The 16,340-nt window shown below is 40.4% G+C and overlaps 1 protein-coding gene across 1 annotated transcript; it reads right to left on the bottom strand.

Moving 5' to 3' along the window:
- Window positions 1-549: 549 nt before the first annotated feature.
- igf1 (insulin-like growth factor 1) lies at window positions 550-15,857 on the bottom strand. The gene is made up of 5 exons (XM_028448959.1): window positions 15,565-15,857; window positions 14,751-14,910; window positions 2,750-3,003; window positions 2,418-2,453; window positions 550-1,710 (listed from the first exon to the last, which is right to left on the bottom strand). The coding sequence occupies exons 1-5, from the start codon at window positions 15,610-15,612 to the stop codon at window positions 1,651-1,653; spliced, it is 558 nt and encodes a 185-aa protein (XP_028304760.1). The 5' UTR covers window positions 15,613-15,857; the 3' UTR covers window positions 550-1,650.
- Between the last annotated feature and the right edge of the window lie 483 nt (window positions 15,858-16,340).

The following is a 16,340-nucleotide window of genomic DNA, read 5'->3' on the forward strand; positions in this document are numbered from 1 at the left end:
TCCTTTTGTGTTATAATTCATTTTGTCTTCTTTCTTTAAATAATATGTTGAGGTTTCATTGATCCAGACAATGTTTTTCAGGAAATTCATTTTGATCTCCTGACATGTTTCAACTGCCAACTGTCAGTCTTCCTCAGAGGCATCTACTGAGAGTTCCCTCAGGTTGGCCACGCCCCCTGTCGCCCGATGGTCTCTCTAAAAATGTTCCCTCATCTCTGTTAATGTTGAAGCTCTGTTGGCCACGCCCAGAAATAACTCATAAGGACACATGAAAGAGATCAGCAGACGCTGCTGAGGAAGACTGACAGTTGACAGTCGAAACATGTCAGGCGATCAAAGTAAAAGTTGCCTGAATAAAATAAACCTTAACATATTATCCTCTTCTGTTAGCTTTCTGTTAGCATCTCTAATGCTAACACGTCAGTTTTGACCCAGCTGTAAAATACACAAAATAATATTATCTATCATCAAATTTTGTTTTAATCTCTTGGTTACTTTGTTAGGCTTCTTAATAAATTAAATGATTAGTTTTAATATTTTTGGGGTGGGCGTCTGAGCCTCTTTTCTGTCATTTTACCCCTAGATTTATATATTTTTTAAATGGTCAAATGAATTGACAGGTAAACTTAATATGAAACATATATTAATAATTGTTAATTATGTATGCGTAACACGTAGAAATGGAACATGGTTAGGTTGAATTGTAAATTACAGTTTTTTATAGAATTTCCATGACAGTTACGATTACAAAGTCAATTACCTGAATTACCTTGGAACAGACTTTTTTACAGTTATAATTATGTCATAATTGTAATTCATGTTTTCTTCCTTCTGGATGTCTCTGCTAAGGATTTTGGAGGAATACCTGATTCCAGGGTCACATGATCAACATTCACGTTAACATTTACAACATTGTTTTGACTAATTTCTGTGTTCATTTCACTAAATGTTTCTGTTGTTTTTGTATATTATTGTTGTCTTTTTGTGGGTTTTTTCCAACCTGTAATTTTGTGTTTTTCGAAGACATTTGCGTAAATTTTTGGGGCCCAAACCAAATTAGTCTGTTGGAGGCTAAGCTAAGGTTAGCATGTATCTATGTGTATCCTGTTGGTGTAAAATGTAGTTTCAGGTAGTTTGTTTACATACGTTGTACACACCCTGACATCATCAACATGCTAACACACACACTTCAGGAAGCAGATGCTGCAGGAAGCTAAAATTAGCATGTTTAGCTAACGATGATAAATGGCAAACTGAGCTTGGTTTGGTATTTATCTTACAGATATTTTCAGGATTTTATTGGTAGAATAAGACGGTAGTAATAATAAAAAGTAAAATTGGTGACGTAGGGACTTTAACTCTTTCAATGTGACAAATTTAGGCTACGTTTGTTTGCTAACGTTTGCGTCGTAGCGCGTTAAGCTAGTCGGGTATGTACGTGGTGTTCAGAGCAATATGGAATGGTGCAGTGTAAAAAATAATCACAAGAACCCTGGACAAACTGTTAGCACGCCGCTTAGCTCTGAGCTTTGGCCGTTGTTAGCACCCGCTTTGTTTCGCCGTACAAAGAAGCATTCCACAGGGTCACCAGATAAGGCCACGCCCCCTTGCTCTTCCCAAGTGACCGGGCATTTGTCCATGACTGCCGCGCTACATCCGGTAATTTTTGCCGCCTGTGCTGCCTCGACTTGAGTTTCTCTGATGAACCTCCTGAGAAGAAAAGGAAACACAAAGCGCTGACATCACCATTGGAACAGGAGCAACTGAAGCAACTTTTACCACAGTGAGGGCAACAGCAATGTGACTGAATCTGATCACATGATCAACGTTCATGTCAGAATTTAGACAAATGACCAATCTGAGCATTAACACAGGAAACAAAACAGGATTTAGGTTTGTTTTGTCATTTTGTTGGCTTTAAATGGTGTAATGTGTATTTTCCTTTTGTTTGTTTGTGTTCATTCAGATAATGTTGGATTCGTTTGGTGTGTTTTTATAGCATTTATGTGTATTCTTTGTGTCATTTTGTCTGTTTTTGTTATTATTTTGTGATATTTTCTGTTATTTTGTGTATTTCTGTCTGTTTTGTTATTGTTTTGTGTTTGTGATTATTTTGAGGGTTTTTTGTTATTTTGTGTGTTTTTGTTGATATTTTGTGTGCTTTTGGAGTCATTTTGCAAGTTTTTCTGCTGTTTCATGAAATATTGTTGTTGTTTTGTTTCAGGTATTACTTGGTTTATATTGTTGATTAAAAACCTTATTTTTGATTAACTCCAGGTGATACATGTCAAAGACAAAAGGGAAAATATCAATATTTAAATATTAAATATGTCCATGTTAGATGAACGTCTTCATGCCATTAATCACAGTTTTGGGGAATTCTTAACTGTCTGAAAACGATCTGCTGGAGTTCGTACCTTGAAGGACGAGTGACTGTGTCCAGGTGAAGGTCTCTATGGAGAAAAACAGGACGGATTACCGTCAGTAGAATATTGAACACGTGTAAACTATGCTCAATGGTCACTTCTCACGTCAAGATACAGATCAAAGGCTTAACGTTGCCGTAACGACAAAAAAACGACACATTTACAATTGTTTAATGTCACATTCGGTGAAGAGACCCCCGGAAAAGAGAATTGTGGCAAAAAAACTACCAAAAAAGTTGATGAAGTAATGTACATCAAGATGTCAGAACGTGACCAAATGAAGCAGGAAGTGAATGCGTGTATGGCAGGGGGCGTGGCCTCACCTTTTTGTTTTTTGTCCTGTCAGGCTGCTGTGCCGTCCTACGCTCCGTGGCCCTGTCTACGGCGTGCGCCGACGTACCGACCTTTGCTGCTCTCGGCACGTCCGTGTGACGCTGGGCGCGCACGGATCGCGCCGGCTTGCTGGTCTTGGCGGGAGCGCAGTACATCTCCAGACGCTGTAGCTCGCAGCTTTTAAAGCAGCACTCGTTCACTATACCATAGGACCGACGTGAGCTGGATCCGTAGCCCGGTTTACCTGTGCAAACAGAACATTCACAGTTTCATTTATTCAGTTGAACATTGCACTGCATCCACAAGATGGTGCCACCTGAGATCTCATATCTTCTTACGTTAAAAACATCAACACCTATGTTCAAAAAATCATAAAAGAACATCATTATTTGTGGCTGAAACACACATTTTTGGGACAAAATACTTTCTCTAACTAATTTCATTTTTATCGTAAGCATGTTTTTGTCGTAATGTTAATTTTGTCATCATGCACATTTGTGTTGTAATGACAATTTTTGTCATAATGTTCATGTATGTCTCACTGTTAATTTGGTCCTAATGCACATTTTTGTCATAACGCTCATTTTTGTCGTCATTTAATTTTTTTGCTGTAATTAGTTTTTAATTCTTAACAAACATTTTTGATTCAACAGGGTTTGGTTGTAACAGATCTTTTGTGCTGTAATGCACATCTTTTGTCATAATGCATATTTATGTCACGATGGACATTTTTTGTCATAACGCTCATTTTTGTCATAATGGACTATTGTTGTTACGTACAATTTTGTCATAATGTAAATTTTTGTCGTAATTATTTTTGCTGTAACGTATAATTGTCAAATTGAATTCTTCTTTGGTCGTAACAAATAATTTGTGCTGTAACGCATGTTTTTGTTGACTGACGTTTTGTTATAACGCGCATTTTTGGCAATGTAAATTAATCTAACAATTTTTTTTGAATGAACAGGGTTTAGTCTTAACATACATTTTGGTCATAATCATTTTCTGTCTTGACAGACATTTTTCTCCCAAAGGATCAGCTCATGGAAGTGTTTTAAAACTAAAACTAAGCCCCTAAAAACAGTTTTATTTTGAAAACCCAACCAATTCACTGTTAGATTAGTGACTGTGAACCAGGCGTCACGGCTGAAACGTCCACATTTCCCTGTGCACACCTTGGACACGCAGCGGAGCACTGATGGTCTTCTCCCTGTTAGCGAATGAAATAATCATAATTTAATATGGCATTTACAAGGAGGAAATGCCTTTCCTGCTCACAGTTAATAGCTGTTGGCTCCGAGGCCTGCCAGTGCTGACAGAGTGCATTAACGTCTGCTGGACGTCTGAGTGGCTTTCATTGAGAAACAAGAGGCTAATGGAGGTGTGAATGAGCAGGAGGAGGCTTTCCTGTCCCTCATCGAGCTGAATGAGGCTAAAAATATACAGTACACATGAATTATTGAAGAGAGGGATGCACCAAGAACTGCAAACTTCCCAAAGCAAACCAAGCCAGTTCAAGGATTTCATTTTGGGGAGGTTTCTTTTTATTATTTATTATTGGAATTTCCAAACGCATCGAGAAGAGCCGAGAAAAAAGTGACAGAACAGGAAGTTACTTGAATACAGGTTGAATCACAGTGGTTCATTCAATCACAGAGGACAGAATCCATAAATTCTAATTATTCTATGTGATAATATTTATGTAATTACAGAATTTTCTCCTGGTCAGTTCTGGTCAAACTGCTCTAAACAGGCCAGATACCATCGTACACTGATAGCATTCACCAAGGTCTCTGCCTGAGGAGGCTCCGTTATGTTATAACTACTGCTATAAACTTTACAAACAAATTGTAATGTAATATTAATGTATTTTAGTTAAACATTCAACAGTCGAAATCCACAAATTCAAATCATTCTGTGATATTCTCTCTCCTGGTCAGACTGCTCTAAACAGGCCAGATACCATTGTACACTAATAGCATTCACCAAGGCCTCTGCCTGAGGAGGCTCCATTATGTTATGACTACCGCCATAATCATAACATAGCGCTACAGAGGGCATGAACGCAAACAGCTTGGACCGTAATAATCATTTATTTTAGTTAAACATTGTGATGCGTCCACAAGATGGCGCCACCTGGGATCTCATACCTTCGTACATTAAAACAACAGACGGTTTTTCGCAGGTATCATTCTCATGACAAACATTTTTGGCAAAACGAACTTTTTTGTCGTAACATATTTATTTGATATTGTTATTTTTTGTCGTCATTTAATTTTTTGTTATAATGTATATTTTTGTCAGTTTAAACGCTTCTAACAAACATTTTTGAATGAACAGGGTTTGTAAAGGCTCAAACATACTTGGGTGGACATCGGCCAATTAAGTGGAGTCCGCTGTAAATGTAACACTGACCTGCATAAAACACAGCAGGTGAGATGAAGACCAGCTTTGAGGGCGGACCTTAAAAACACGTCCCATAAAGAGTACAAGAACTACAGAGAAGAGCTAAGGATTGTGGGAAATGTAGGATTTTACTAGAAACGACTATGCGGCGGTGCGCTTCAGGTGTGCTCGAGTATGAAGCCCTGAGGAGTGCGAACAGTCTGGGTATGTTTGAGACCCATAATCACTGCTTCATAATCTAAACAAAAACAATAGAAATATGCTTTACTTCACAAAATGTGGCCTTCAAAATGCAGGAAATAGTATTTCAGAGGGTTATGCCCCCGGACCCCCCTACAAGTGATCCCCCTACACTGTGAAAAATTCCTGGTGAGAACACAGGATCCAGAACAGATCCCAGTCACTCACTACATCGTCCAGTTAAACTCAATAAATGGATCATTTGACTCAAATGACTTAAAGTGAAATATTTCAGTCCATGATCTTGGTTTTTAACCCGGATTGTTTCAGTCCACTGTAGCTGATGCTTGTTCATGTACATTTGTTTGTTTTTTTCTTTAGAATTTCATATTCTGATAATGCAAGATGACTAAGATGAGTCCTTATTCAGTACAAAGAGTCAACTCTTTATTAACGAAGCAGCTCTAATGAAAGCATTATAAAACCAAATATTACAGCAGTCTCCCTCGTGTTCTCCCAGGACTGACTCATCTTCATGATTCAATGATTTAATGATTCAGGGACTGGTTTTAACCCACGTCTCAGATCAGGAGGTAGAGCTTGGTCCTCTGGTTATATAAGAGTCGCTGAGAGCTAGAAACAAGTTGCATGGCTCACTGTCCCTTGGCCCGTTTTCCAGAAAAGCCACACAAATTAAAATGGGCTATTATTGTGGAAAGAGTTAGCCACCCTGCTGCCGTTAGCTGGCCTTGGTGGTGACATGCAGGATAATCAGGTCTAAAAGCTTTGGCTTGGAGGATAACTGCTGTAATCCTCCATAAACAGAGACGTTTCATGGGACTGTTGTCAAACAAATGTGAGTAAACCGGCTGTTCGTCTGCCAGCGGCCGCAGCAGCGGGAACGCAGAGATCGCACACGATGGAGGGAGGTGGGATTAGAAAGGCCTGAGTCAACCTTTGGATCATGGATGGAACGCATACACCGAACGCTCAGTGAAGACGAGGGGGCTGAGTTTTATTAGTCAGAGCGCCAACAATAATATCCATTATGAGAGGTTTTTTTGACTAAAATGTCGCACAACATGAAAAAAGTCTGTCATGATAAAAAAAAAAAAGTCTGGTCAATAAATTTCTGTTAAGAAAAAATGTACGTCACAATAAAAAGATGTCTAATATGAAAATATCTGTTACTAAAAACATCTGCGTTACGACGAAGTCTTTTTTGACAAAAATGTCTAATAACATGAAAAATGTATTACGAGAGAAAAAAGTGTATTACAACAAATACGTGTATTACAACAAATACGTGTATTACAACAAATACGTCCATTACGATAAAACTGTATGTTTTGACACAGATGTCTAATATGATAGAAAACTTCCACTATGAATAAAAGAAAACCAAAAAATGTCTGTTACGATAATTTCTTTTTATGATGAAAAAATGTCTGTTACAATACAAATGTTTGTTACAAAACAAAGAAGAAAAAAAGGCAGAGGCTGTCTGTACGGTTGCCATATCATTATACCGACATTCTATCTGTACGCAGCGCCCCTCATTGGCCAGTTTAGGTCACGTGACAAAGACTAAACCTAACCGTAAACCTAACCCTAACCCTAAAAATTGTTGCGACATAGGGTATTAACCTAACTTAACCCTAATCCTAAGACACTACATACGTGTACTTCGGTAAACGCACCAGTAGCACCAGGGGTTGTCCGTACGGCAACCGTACGAATAGACACTTTCTAAAAAAAAATGTCTGGAACGATAAAAAATGTTTGTAACAATTTTTGAAAAAGCCCATTACGAAAAATATCTGTTGCGATAAAAAAAAAAAAAAAAAGTCAGTTGCGATGGAAAATGTCCGTTACAAGAAACAGTTTCATGAAAATTGACGCCTGAAAATGAGACTTATCGACACATCAAAGGGTTTTAATGCATCTCACTTCAGTTATGAGGAAAACCAAACCCTGCTGTGAGACTCTTCTCAGTGAGAACATTTCCAGCCTCTACACTTCCATGAAGCTCACGCCTTTCATTCTTCTGCTGAAGAATCCCTGAAGGAAACGACCAAATTCTCCCATTCCTGACTTTTACAGCTCGGTCATGCTCAGTGAAAAGCTGAAGCTTCCTGATGGCCGCGCGCTGCTTTCCCTGCACGGTGTCGGCTAGTTTACGACCGGAAAGGGACTCGAATGGTGAAGATCCCATTTCAATGTTGGTGAACAATAAACATTTCCCACAGACTTTGTCCAACCACTTAATCTGGAATTGACCAAAATGTCTTAATTTATAGGTTGTTTTTTTTTAAGCAACATTCATCATTTCAGTAAAAACGGAAACACCAACACTGTGAGATTTTCACCAAAGCTGACGAAGCGTTTATACGATAGAAGAGGTGAAAACTCAGAGGAAATTCAATGTTTATCATTCAAAAAATAATAGTTGACTAATTCATTTATTTTTTGCTTCATATTTCATGACTTTTCCTAATTTGATGGGTACAATTACTATCATGATGATATTTTTTCATTGTGCTGAACAATTGCATGCATTGGTGTTCCTCTGGGGTCAATTTGACCCCGAGCTGTTTTAGCATGTGTGAAACGTGTCTGTCTGTCTGTCTGTGTGTGTGTGTGTGTGTGTGTGTGTGTGTGTGTGTGTGTGTGTGTGTGTGTGTGTGTGTGTGTGTGTGTGTGTGTGTGTGTGTGTGTGTGTCCCATGTGAGACCTTATATACTCACACCTGCAGGTGCAGAGTTGATACTTTTTAAATGATACATGACATGTGGGGGGAGACAATATTCTCATGAGAACATCAACGTTTGACCTGATGGTGGCGCTGCAGGAAAGGTCAGAGGTCATATCATCACCACGACCAATAGGGTTCATATTCTAGTGCTCATTAATGTTGTCGGTAAATTTGAGAATATTTGGATGAAAACTATTTATGATAAATGAATTCTAATGTAAAAGTTTCTCCTGATGGTGGCGCTACAGAACAGGTCATGGTTTCATTATCCATGTGTTATTTATGTACAGCAGTCCCTCGTTATGTCGCGGTTCATCTTTCGCGGCCTCGTGTTTTGCTGATTTTTTTACAGTGCAATTTTGAATGCATTATTTTTACAGCGCATGAACGCGCATTGTGTTCTGCGTCCTGATTGGCTAATGCTGCGTTCACCCACCAGCGACAGCGAGGAGCTGTGCTCCTTTTTCTCCTCTCATAAACATAAACCACCTGTGAAAAAAGCTGGTGTGATTAGCGGCTAATGCTATGCTAGCTCAGTGCTACAGAGAGAACTTTTACCTGCTATTACCACCTCCTCACTGATTCTCCTCCACACCTAATCCTTCCTAGTCCTGGTTATAAAGGGCGTGTCCTACAGCTCCGGTGGTCACACACAGCTTCTACTCCATGGTTGAATAGGTGAACAGACCAGTGTCCGTGATGATGTGACTTCATCGTCAACAAAGACTCTGAATGCGTTCAGCATCAATATCTGATCACTAGCAGTGTGACTCTGAAGTGTGTGGTGAGGCCTTAAAACATGTATAATAATAGTATTAATAAAAATAGTAAAAAATAAAGCTGACTACGTCGTGGATTTCGCGACTGACCCCAGGGTAAAATGGTGGCTGAAGTTAGCGAGTAAATCATAGACAGTTGAAGGACGTCTAGCCTCAAGGTTTGTGTGTCTTCAGCAATCTGTGATTATTCCCTAAATTCAGCCACCAGAGTGTATAAGGGAGATTAAAAGTCCCTTAAGAGAGCTTCATTGTCTACTACTAAACCACAGAGTTCCCTGTGTTCACAAGTGTTTTTATCCTCTTTCTGTAAACAAAAAACTTTACTTGATTATTTAGAGCAACCAAAAGTAGCATACATTGTGACTGAGAAAGCTGTTAAATGAACTAAAAATCAGGCTGAATGTTTTACTCCAATAGAAAACAATAGGATGTTTACAGGCAGTGGGGCCCAGTGACATCATCAATCACATGATTTCAAGATGGAGGAACACAGGCTCTAAAACTAAAGTATTCCCATTTTTAAAAGGCAGTTAAATGAATATGGTGCATAATAATGTGTTTTGTTGGTAATATAGATCTAATAATAAGGACATTTAGAAGATTTTAGGCCAGATTTGTAAAAACGGTGGAGAAAAGTCATTTAAAATCACTGTTGCTTGTTTTTATTTCATAAAAACAATGACATGTACTATCGTCTCTAACAATTCCTGAGGAGAAATGAAAAGAAGTGAAGGGTTTTGACCCTTATTGATATGTTTCCCTTAGTGACGGCCTTATTCACGGTGAGTGGATGAATCTGTGGAGGAGGTGGAGCTTAAATCCATGAACTCTCCGTCCTTTTTCTTAATGAGACGTCTCTTTGTTCACGTCTTCATATGAATGCGACACCTTTTCACTGAGCCAAAGGGACACAGGAGGTCTTTCTTCTCATCTCCGGCCGTGGAGGGGGGGGGGGGGGGGGGGTGGGGGGGGGTTCTGTCCTTATCATCCCTGTAATCCCCATAATCCCCTGATGCTGCTGCTGAAGGACGAGGGCGCACGCATGTGTGTGTGTGTTCTGTGACGTACTGTTAACACGCCAGTAAAACTACAAAATTCTTCAAACTTTGAACCCAAAAATTAAATATCAAGGAGCGCTGACTTAGCTACATTAGCATTAGCATTAGCATTAACATTAGCATGTGTGAATCACATTCATGCAGTGAGACGAGACTTAACGGATTTTGAGAAAATTTTAACCAAAAATCATCCTTATGATTATTTGGGTTTTGGAGGCAATCCGGATCAATAAACTGATTCTGGATCAGTTTATTGATTACCAACAATAAACATGGGGGTGAGAGCAACTAGTGAGTACTATTTAATTTAGCTACTTTTTACTTGTACTTGAGTATTTTATGTATGACTTACTTGTACTTGTACTTGGGTACAATTTCAATCAAGTAACAGTACTTCTACTTGAGTAGATCTATCAGTACTCTTTACTCCTCTATTGGTGCCACAGATGTATTTTACTGGGAGTCTGAATGGGTTTGAAATGTTTTCAATCAAATCTGAACTTTTTGCTTTTGCTTCCTGGAAAAACATAAATGAGTCGGGAAACCCTCCGATCGTCCTCCGGCAGCAAAATGCCGACTCAACGTTTCAGTGCTCGGTGCATGAAGCCACTCAGAGCCAGAACTTCTACTTTCAGCCAAACAAACTCCTGTTCCAGTGAAATCAACCACGATTCCTCTGCTCCTGCTTCTCACAGACAACTGAGGATTTCTAGGTCAGGCTAATAATTGGAAAAAGTGACTTATGGTTGTGGCTTTTTCCTCCTGGTTTCAGTGTTTCTGCAGTAGTTGTACTGTGGTTTCAGTGTTTCTGCAGTAGTTGTACTGTGGTTTCAGTGTTTCTGCAGTAGTTGTACTGTGGTTTCAGTGTTTCTGCAGTAGTTGTACTGTGGTTTCAGTGTTTCTGCAGTAGTTGTACTGTGGTTTCAGTGTTTCTGCAGTAGTTGTACTGTGGTTTCAGTGTTTCTGCAGTAGTTGTACTGTGGTTTCAGTGTTTCTGCAGTAATTGTACTGTGGTTTCAGTGTTTCTGCAGTAGTTGTACTGTGGTTTCAGTGTTTCTGCAGTAGTTGTACTGTGGTTTCAGTGTTTCTGCAGTAGTTGTACTGTGGTTTCAGTGTTTCTGCAGTAGTTGTACTGTGGTTTCAGTGTTTCTGCAGTAGTTGTACTGTGGTTTCAGTGTTTCTGCAGTAGTTGTGCTGTGGTGTCAGTGTTTCTGCAGTAGTTGTACTGTGGTTTCAGTGTTTCTGCAGTAGTTGTACTGTGGTTTCAGTGTTTCTGCAGTAGTTGTTCTGTGGTTTCAGTGTTTCTGCAGTAGTTGTACTGTGGTTTCAGTGTTTCTGCAGTAGTTGTACTGTGGTTTCAGTGTTTCTGTAGTAGTTGTACTGTGGTTTCAGTGTTTCTGCAGTAGTTGTACTGTGGTTTCAGTGTTTCTGCAGTAGTTGTACTGTGGTTTCAGTGTTTCTGTAGTAGCTGTACTGTGGTTTCAATGTTTCTGCAGTCGTTGTACTGTGGTTTCAGTGTTTCTGTAGTAGCTGTACTGTGGTTTCAGTGTTTCTGTAGTAGTTGTACTGTGGTTTCAGTGTTTCTGTAGTCGTTGTACTGTGGTTTCAATGTTTCTGCAGTCGTTGTACTGTGGTTTCAGTGTTTCTGTAGTAGTTGTACTGTGGTTTCAGTGTTTCTGCAGTCGTTGTACTGTGGTTTCAGTGTTTCTGTAGTCGTTGTACTGTGGTTTCAGTGTTTCTGTAGTAGTTGTACTGTGGTTTCAGTGTATCTGCAGTTGTTGTACTGTGGTTTCAGTGTTTCTGTAGTCGTTGTACTGTGGTTTCAGTGTTTCTGTAGTCGTTGTACTGTGGTTTCAGTGTTTCTGCAGTTGTTGTACTGTGGTTTCAGTGTTTCTGTAGTCGTTGTACTGTGGTTTCAGTGTTTCTGTAGTAGTTGTACTGTGGTTTCAGTGTATCTGCAGTTGCTGTACTGTGGTTTCAGTGTTTCTGCAGTAGTTGTACTGTGGTTTCAGTGTTTCTGTAGTAGCTGTACTGTGGTTTCAATGTTTCTGAAGTCGTTGTACTGTGGTTTCAGTGTTTCTGCAGTCGTTGTACTGTGGTTTCAGTGTTTCTGTAGTAGTTGTACTGTGGTTTCAGTGTATCTGCAGTTGTTGTACTGTGGTTTCAGTGTTTCTGTAGTCGTTGTACTGTGGTTTCAGTGTTTCTGTAGTAGTTGTACTGTGGTTTCAGTGTTTCTGCAGTAGTTGTACTGTGGTTTCAGTGTTTCTGCAGTAGTTGTACTGGACTGTGGGGAAACCCAACGTGTGCTGCTTCACTAGCTTCAGTCACTGCTGGATGAGCGCAGATGACCTGTTGTTGGATGCATTATCAACACCAACATCTGCCAACATCAACAGAGGCCGACTGTAGGAGGAGAGGTCAGAGAGAGGAGCTCCCATTGGAGGGGATTCTTCTCACAGTTACAGTTACAGTTAGTGGTAGTTAATTATAGGACAAGAGACACTCTCCTCTCTTTTACCAATCAGAGAAAAGATGGAGTTCTTGTGAATTAAAAAAGAGATACATTTAGACACATTTGGATGAATGATAGATGGATGGATGATTGGTGGATGCATGTATATTTGGAGGGATGTATAGTTGGATTGATGCATAAATGGAGGGATGCATGGATGGATGATGGATGCATGGATGGACGTATAGTTGGATTGATGATTGATGTATAAATGATTGATGGATGGATGTATTGTTGGATGAATGGATGTATAGATGATGGATGATTGATGAATGGATGTATAGATGGATGGATGCATAAATGGAGGGATGCATGGATGGATAATAGATGATGGATGCATAAATGGAGGGATGCATGGATGGGTGATAGATGATGGATGCACGGATGGATGTATAGTTGGATGGATGATTGGTGTATAAATGATTGATAGATGGATGAATAGTTGGATGAATGATAGATAATGGATGTATAGATGATGGATGATTGATGGATGGATGTATAGATGAATGGATGCATAAATGGAGGGATGCATGGATGGATAATAGATGATGAATGCATGGATGAATGTATAGTTGGATGAATGATTGATGGATTGATGATAGATGGATGGATGTATAGTTGGATGAATGATTGATGGATTGATGATAGATGGATGGATGCATAATTGGAGGGAAGCATGGATGCATGTATAGTTGGATGGATGTATAGTTGGATGGATGCATGGATATATGGTTGGAAGATTGATGGATGGGTGGTCGGATGAATGTACAGATGCATAGTTGGATGTGTGAGTTGGATGGGACATGAATTATGATCATGAATCATGATTCATCATATATCATGAATCATGAATCATGAATCATGAATAATGAAAAAGGAAAAATGAATTGTAAATCATGAAACATGAATCGTGAATAATGAATCTTGAATTGTGAAACATGATTTTTTATTTATCCTCTTGCTGCTCTTTGTCTTGTTTTTGTCTGGTCTTACTCTACAGGAGAGTCTATCTGCATCCCGATCCTAAATCTAAATCATGGAATTGATCAGCTGGTCTCTCAACGCTATTGGTCAGATTTCTCAGCGAGGAGGGCGGGCATTGGGAGAGCCGTATATACTGAGGATGTGGAAGACGTCCACAGACCAGATTGGAATTACGATAACAGGTTTTCTGCTTTTTGAAAACTGGCATTTACCTGACTTATCGCAAAATTCAGATTATTGGAAGCCGCTAGTCAACGACGAAAAGGGGCCGAACTCTCAGAACTCTCAAATGGATTCCACCCTGTGAACTTTAAGAGGAGTGGAGAGTTTGTATTACGCCGTCCCACGTAATCGGCTTTTGTGATGAACTGTGAGAGACTGTAGCAGATTCTCAGAAAACAGGCTCATGCCTACACGTCACTGACTGTCACTCCTACCTTACACACACAACCTGTTTCTTCACCGTCTCCTCTGGCCAAAATCCCTCCTTCTTCCCCGCAGATGGCAGCAGGAGGCAAGCCAAGGACAGCGCCATCTTGTGGTTGACCTGCAAACTACCCATCCCCTTGTTGCTAATGTGCTGTTGTATTGAATTGAATGTTGTGTCTGTACAAGGGCCCAGTTGATTCTTCTTCTTACCCATTGTTCCATATTTCTCTTCTAAGAAACGGAGCTCCGCCCTGCTGCTGGCTGCTCCACACTTCTCCAGTTCCTGTCCCCTCATGTTATATGTAATTGTCTTTTCATGTTTCTTGGTCAGGATGTAACTGAAGCTGAATTTCCCCTCAGGGAATAATAAAGTATAATCAAAATCAAATCAAAAGATCAAGTGAATTATGACAAATGGCCACTTTAGAGGCCACGTGTGCCTGCAGGACATTTAATGCAGATTGATTTAATTACTTTAATTGCTTGAATCTTTTTAATTGTTGGACGGAGTCCAGCAGAAATGTGACGTTGATGAACGTGCACGTGCACGCGCTGCTATATTGGCTCTGAATGGAAAAGCGCGGAGGATTAGAGGCTGGGTTCCTGGTCGGGGGGTTTACTTTGGGAAGGTTTCCCTTCTGTGGTGGAAAAAAAAGAGAGAAAGGGAAACTCGTGATGGCAACATTTGGTTTTTTCTCTCTTCTTTTTCCAATCAGAGACGCGCTTTGCTTTGCTTTGCTTTGCTTTGCTTTGTTTGAAAATGAGCAGAGCTGCAGGATGAACTCAGAGCCCGAGGAGGAAAAAGATGTTCTTCTTTTTTTTATGGAGGGGGAGCGCCCTGGGATTCGAACAGCCAACCTTTATGAATAAATAAAAAGGTGCACTTACTGAAATAAAAGCCTCTCTCTCCACACACGAACTGCAGCGTGTCCACAAGCTCCGCCCCACACAGGGTCTCAGTCCCCGCCCCCCCGGTCGCCGGAGTCAGGCTGAGGACGCACAGCAGTAGTGAGAGGGCGTGGCCACAGGAGATACAGCACATCGCACCCTGCGCACACAGAAACATCGCCATCATCATCATCATCATCATCATCATCAACATCACCATCATCATCATCATCATCATCATCATCATCATCATCATCATCATCATCACCATCACCATCATCATCATCATCATCATCACTTCAGCTGCTTCACGCGGACACAGTTCGTGAAACGCCGCGTGAGGCGCACAGTGACGGTGCAGCTTTTTTGGAGATGTGCGTCATGATGCATCCAAACCTCACCGCAAACACCGCTGATGCACAAAACCATGAAGCACATCCATCATTCACACCATTAACCAGCAGCGCCGGTGCCAAGGCGCAGCTGCCAGTGCGCTTTTACGCACAAGGAGATGGAAAACCTCTCTGCAGCCAAAACCAACGGAGGAGGCTGATGATGATCAGGAGAACATGAAACACACTCCTCAGATGCTGCACCACCGCAGCATCAGCTCAGATGTTTAACACCCAACAGACGCTTCATCCATGCGCGCGTAACGACTCTAATTTACGCACAAATAAAGCTGCAAAAACCTCCACATCTTCTCCAAATAAAGACATAAAAGAATAAATGCGTGCAGATTTCGCGGCTTAAATGTGGATAAGTGCGTTTAAAACGCGCTGAGTGTGAATAAAGGCGGTAAAAAGAAAGTTACCTTAAAGACATCACACAGGTGCCGCTGGAAGGAGAGAGAACCTGACATCCCCGCGGCTCTCCGCAACACAAAAGCCCGGCGAAGATCCACTCGGTCGAAGTCATTAAAAACGGGCAGAAACGGAGGATGAGACGCGGGGCAATGTCACATCTCAATATTCCCACTTTGTTCCATTGCGCAGGCTCGTTTTGGTGAAGTGAGATTTAGCGAACGAACAGGAGACGGATTTAGAGAGAAAATCCCTCACATTTATCTACATTACACAGACATTTTCAACAGGAAACAGCTGGGGCAGTATTTGCCTCCTACTCGTCCTCTAAGTTATTCATTAAGGATTTTGGGCACATGTTCAAATAACGTCATTTCTCTCAGTTTTTTTTTCTCTTCCTCCATCAGAACAGGATTGGATGCTGATCTCTCAGAGTTGGTACATAGTTCAGATCAGGAGGGAATTAAAAAAAGGCAGCTCACATTTACACAACGCGCTGTTTTACGCACGGCTCCCGGCTTCGGTCGTGCGTAATTTGGCACTGCTGTGCAGAGTCAGCTCTGATTAACGCAAAAATCAAATAAAATATAATATAATAAAGCACTTTTCCATTCAGTCACACAAAGCAGAACACAAAAGTTAAATGCATGTTGGGAAAAATTCAAATGAAAAAGTGTGACATGAGGGAACATATTTCAAATGAAGCAGATATTTAACATTTAGATTTATCATTTAGATTTAACATTTACATTTATAATTTACACTTAGCATTTAGATTTAACGATTA

Source organism: Gouania willdenowi, chromosome 6 (assembly GCF_900634775.1).
Source record: "Gouania willdenowi chromosome 6, fGouWil2.1, whole genome shotgun sequence".
Lineage (NCBI taxonomy): Eukaryota > Metazoa > Chordata > Actinopteri > Blenniiformes > Gobiesocidae > Gouania > Gouania willdenowi.

Coding starts and splice junctions, on each gene's coding strand:
- igf1 (XM_028448959.1), bottom strand. CDS start 15,612: ATGTCAGGTTCTCTCTCCTTCCAGCGGCACCTGTGTGATGTCTTTAAG. Junction 3,004..14,750: donor AGAGAGAGGCTTTTATTTCA/GTAAGTGCACCT, acceptor CTGTTTGCACAG/GTAAACCGGGCTACGGATCC. Junction 1,711..2,417: donor ACAGTCACTCGTCCTTCAAG/GTACGAACTCCA, acceptor TTTTCTTCTCAG/GAGGTTCATCAGAGAAACTC.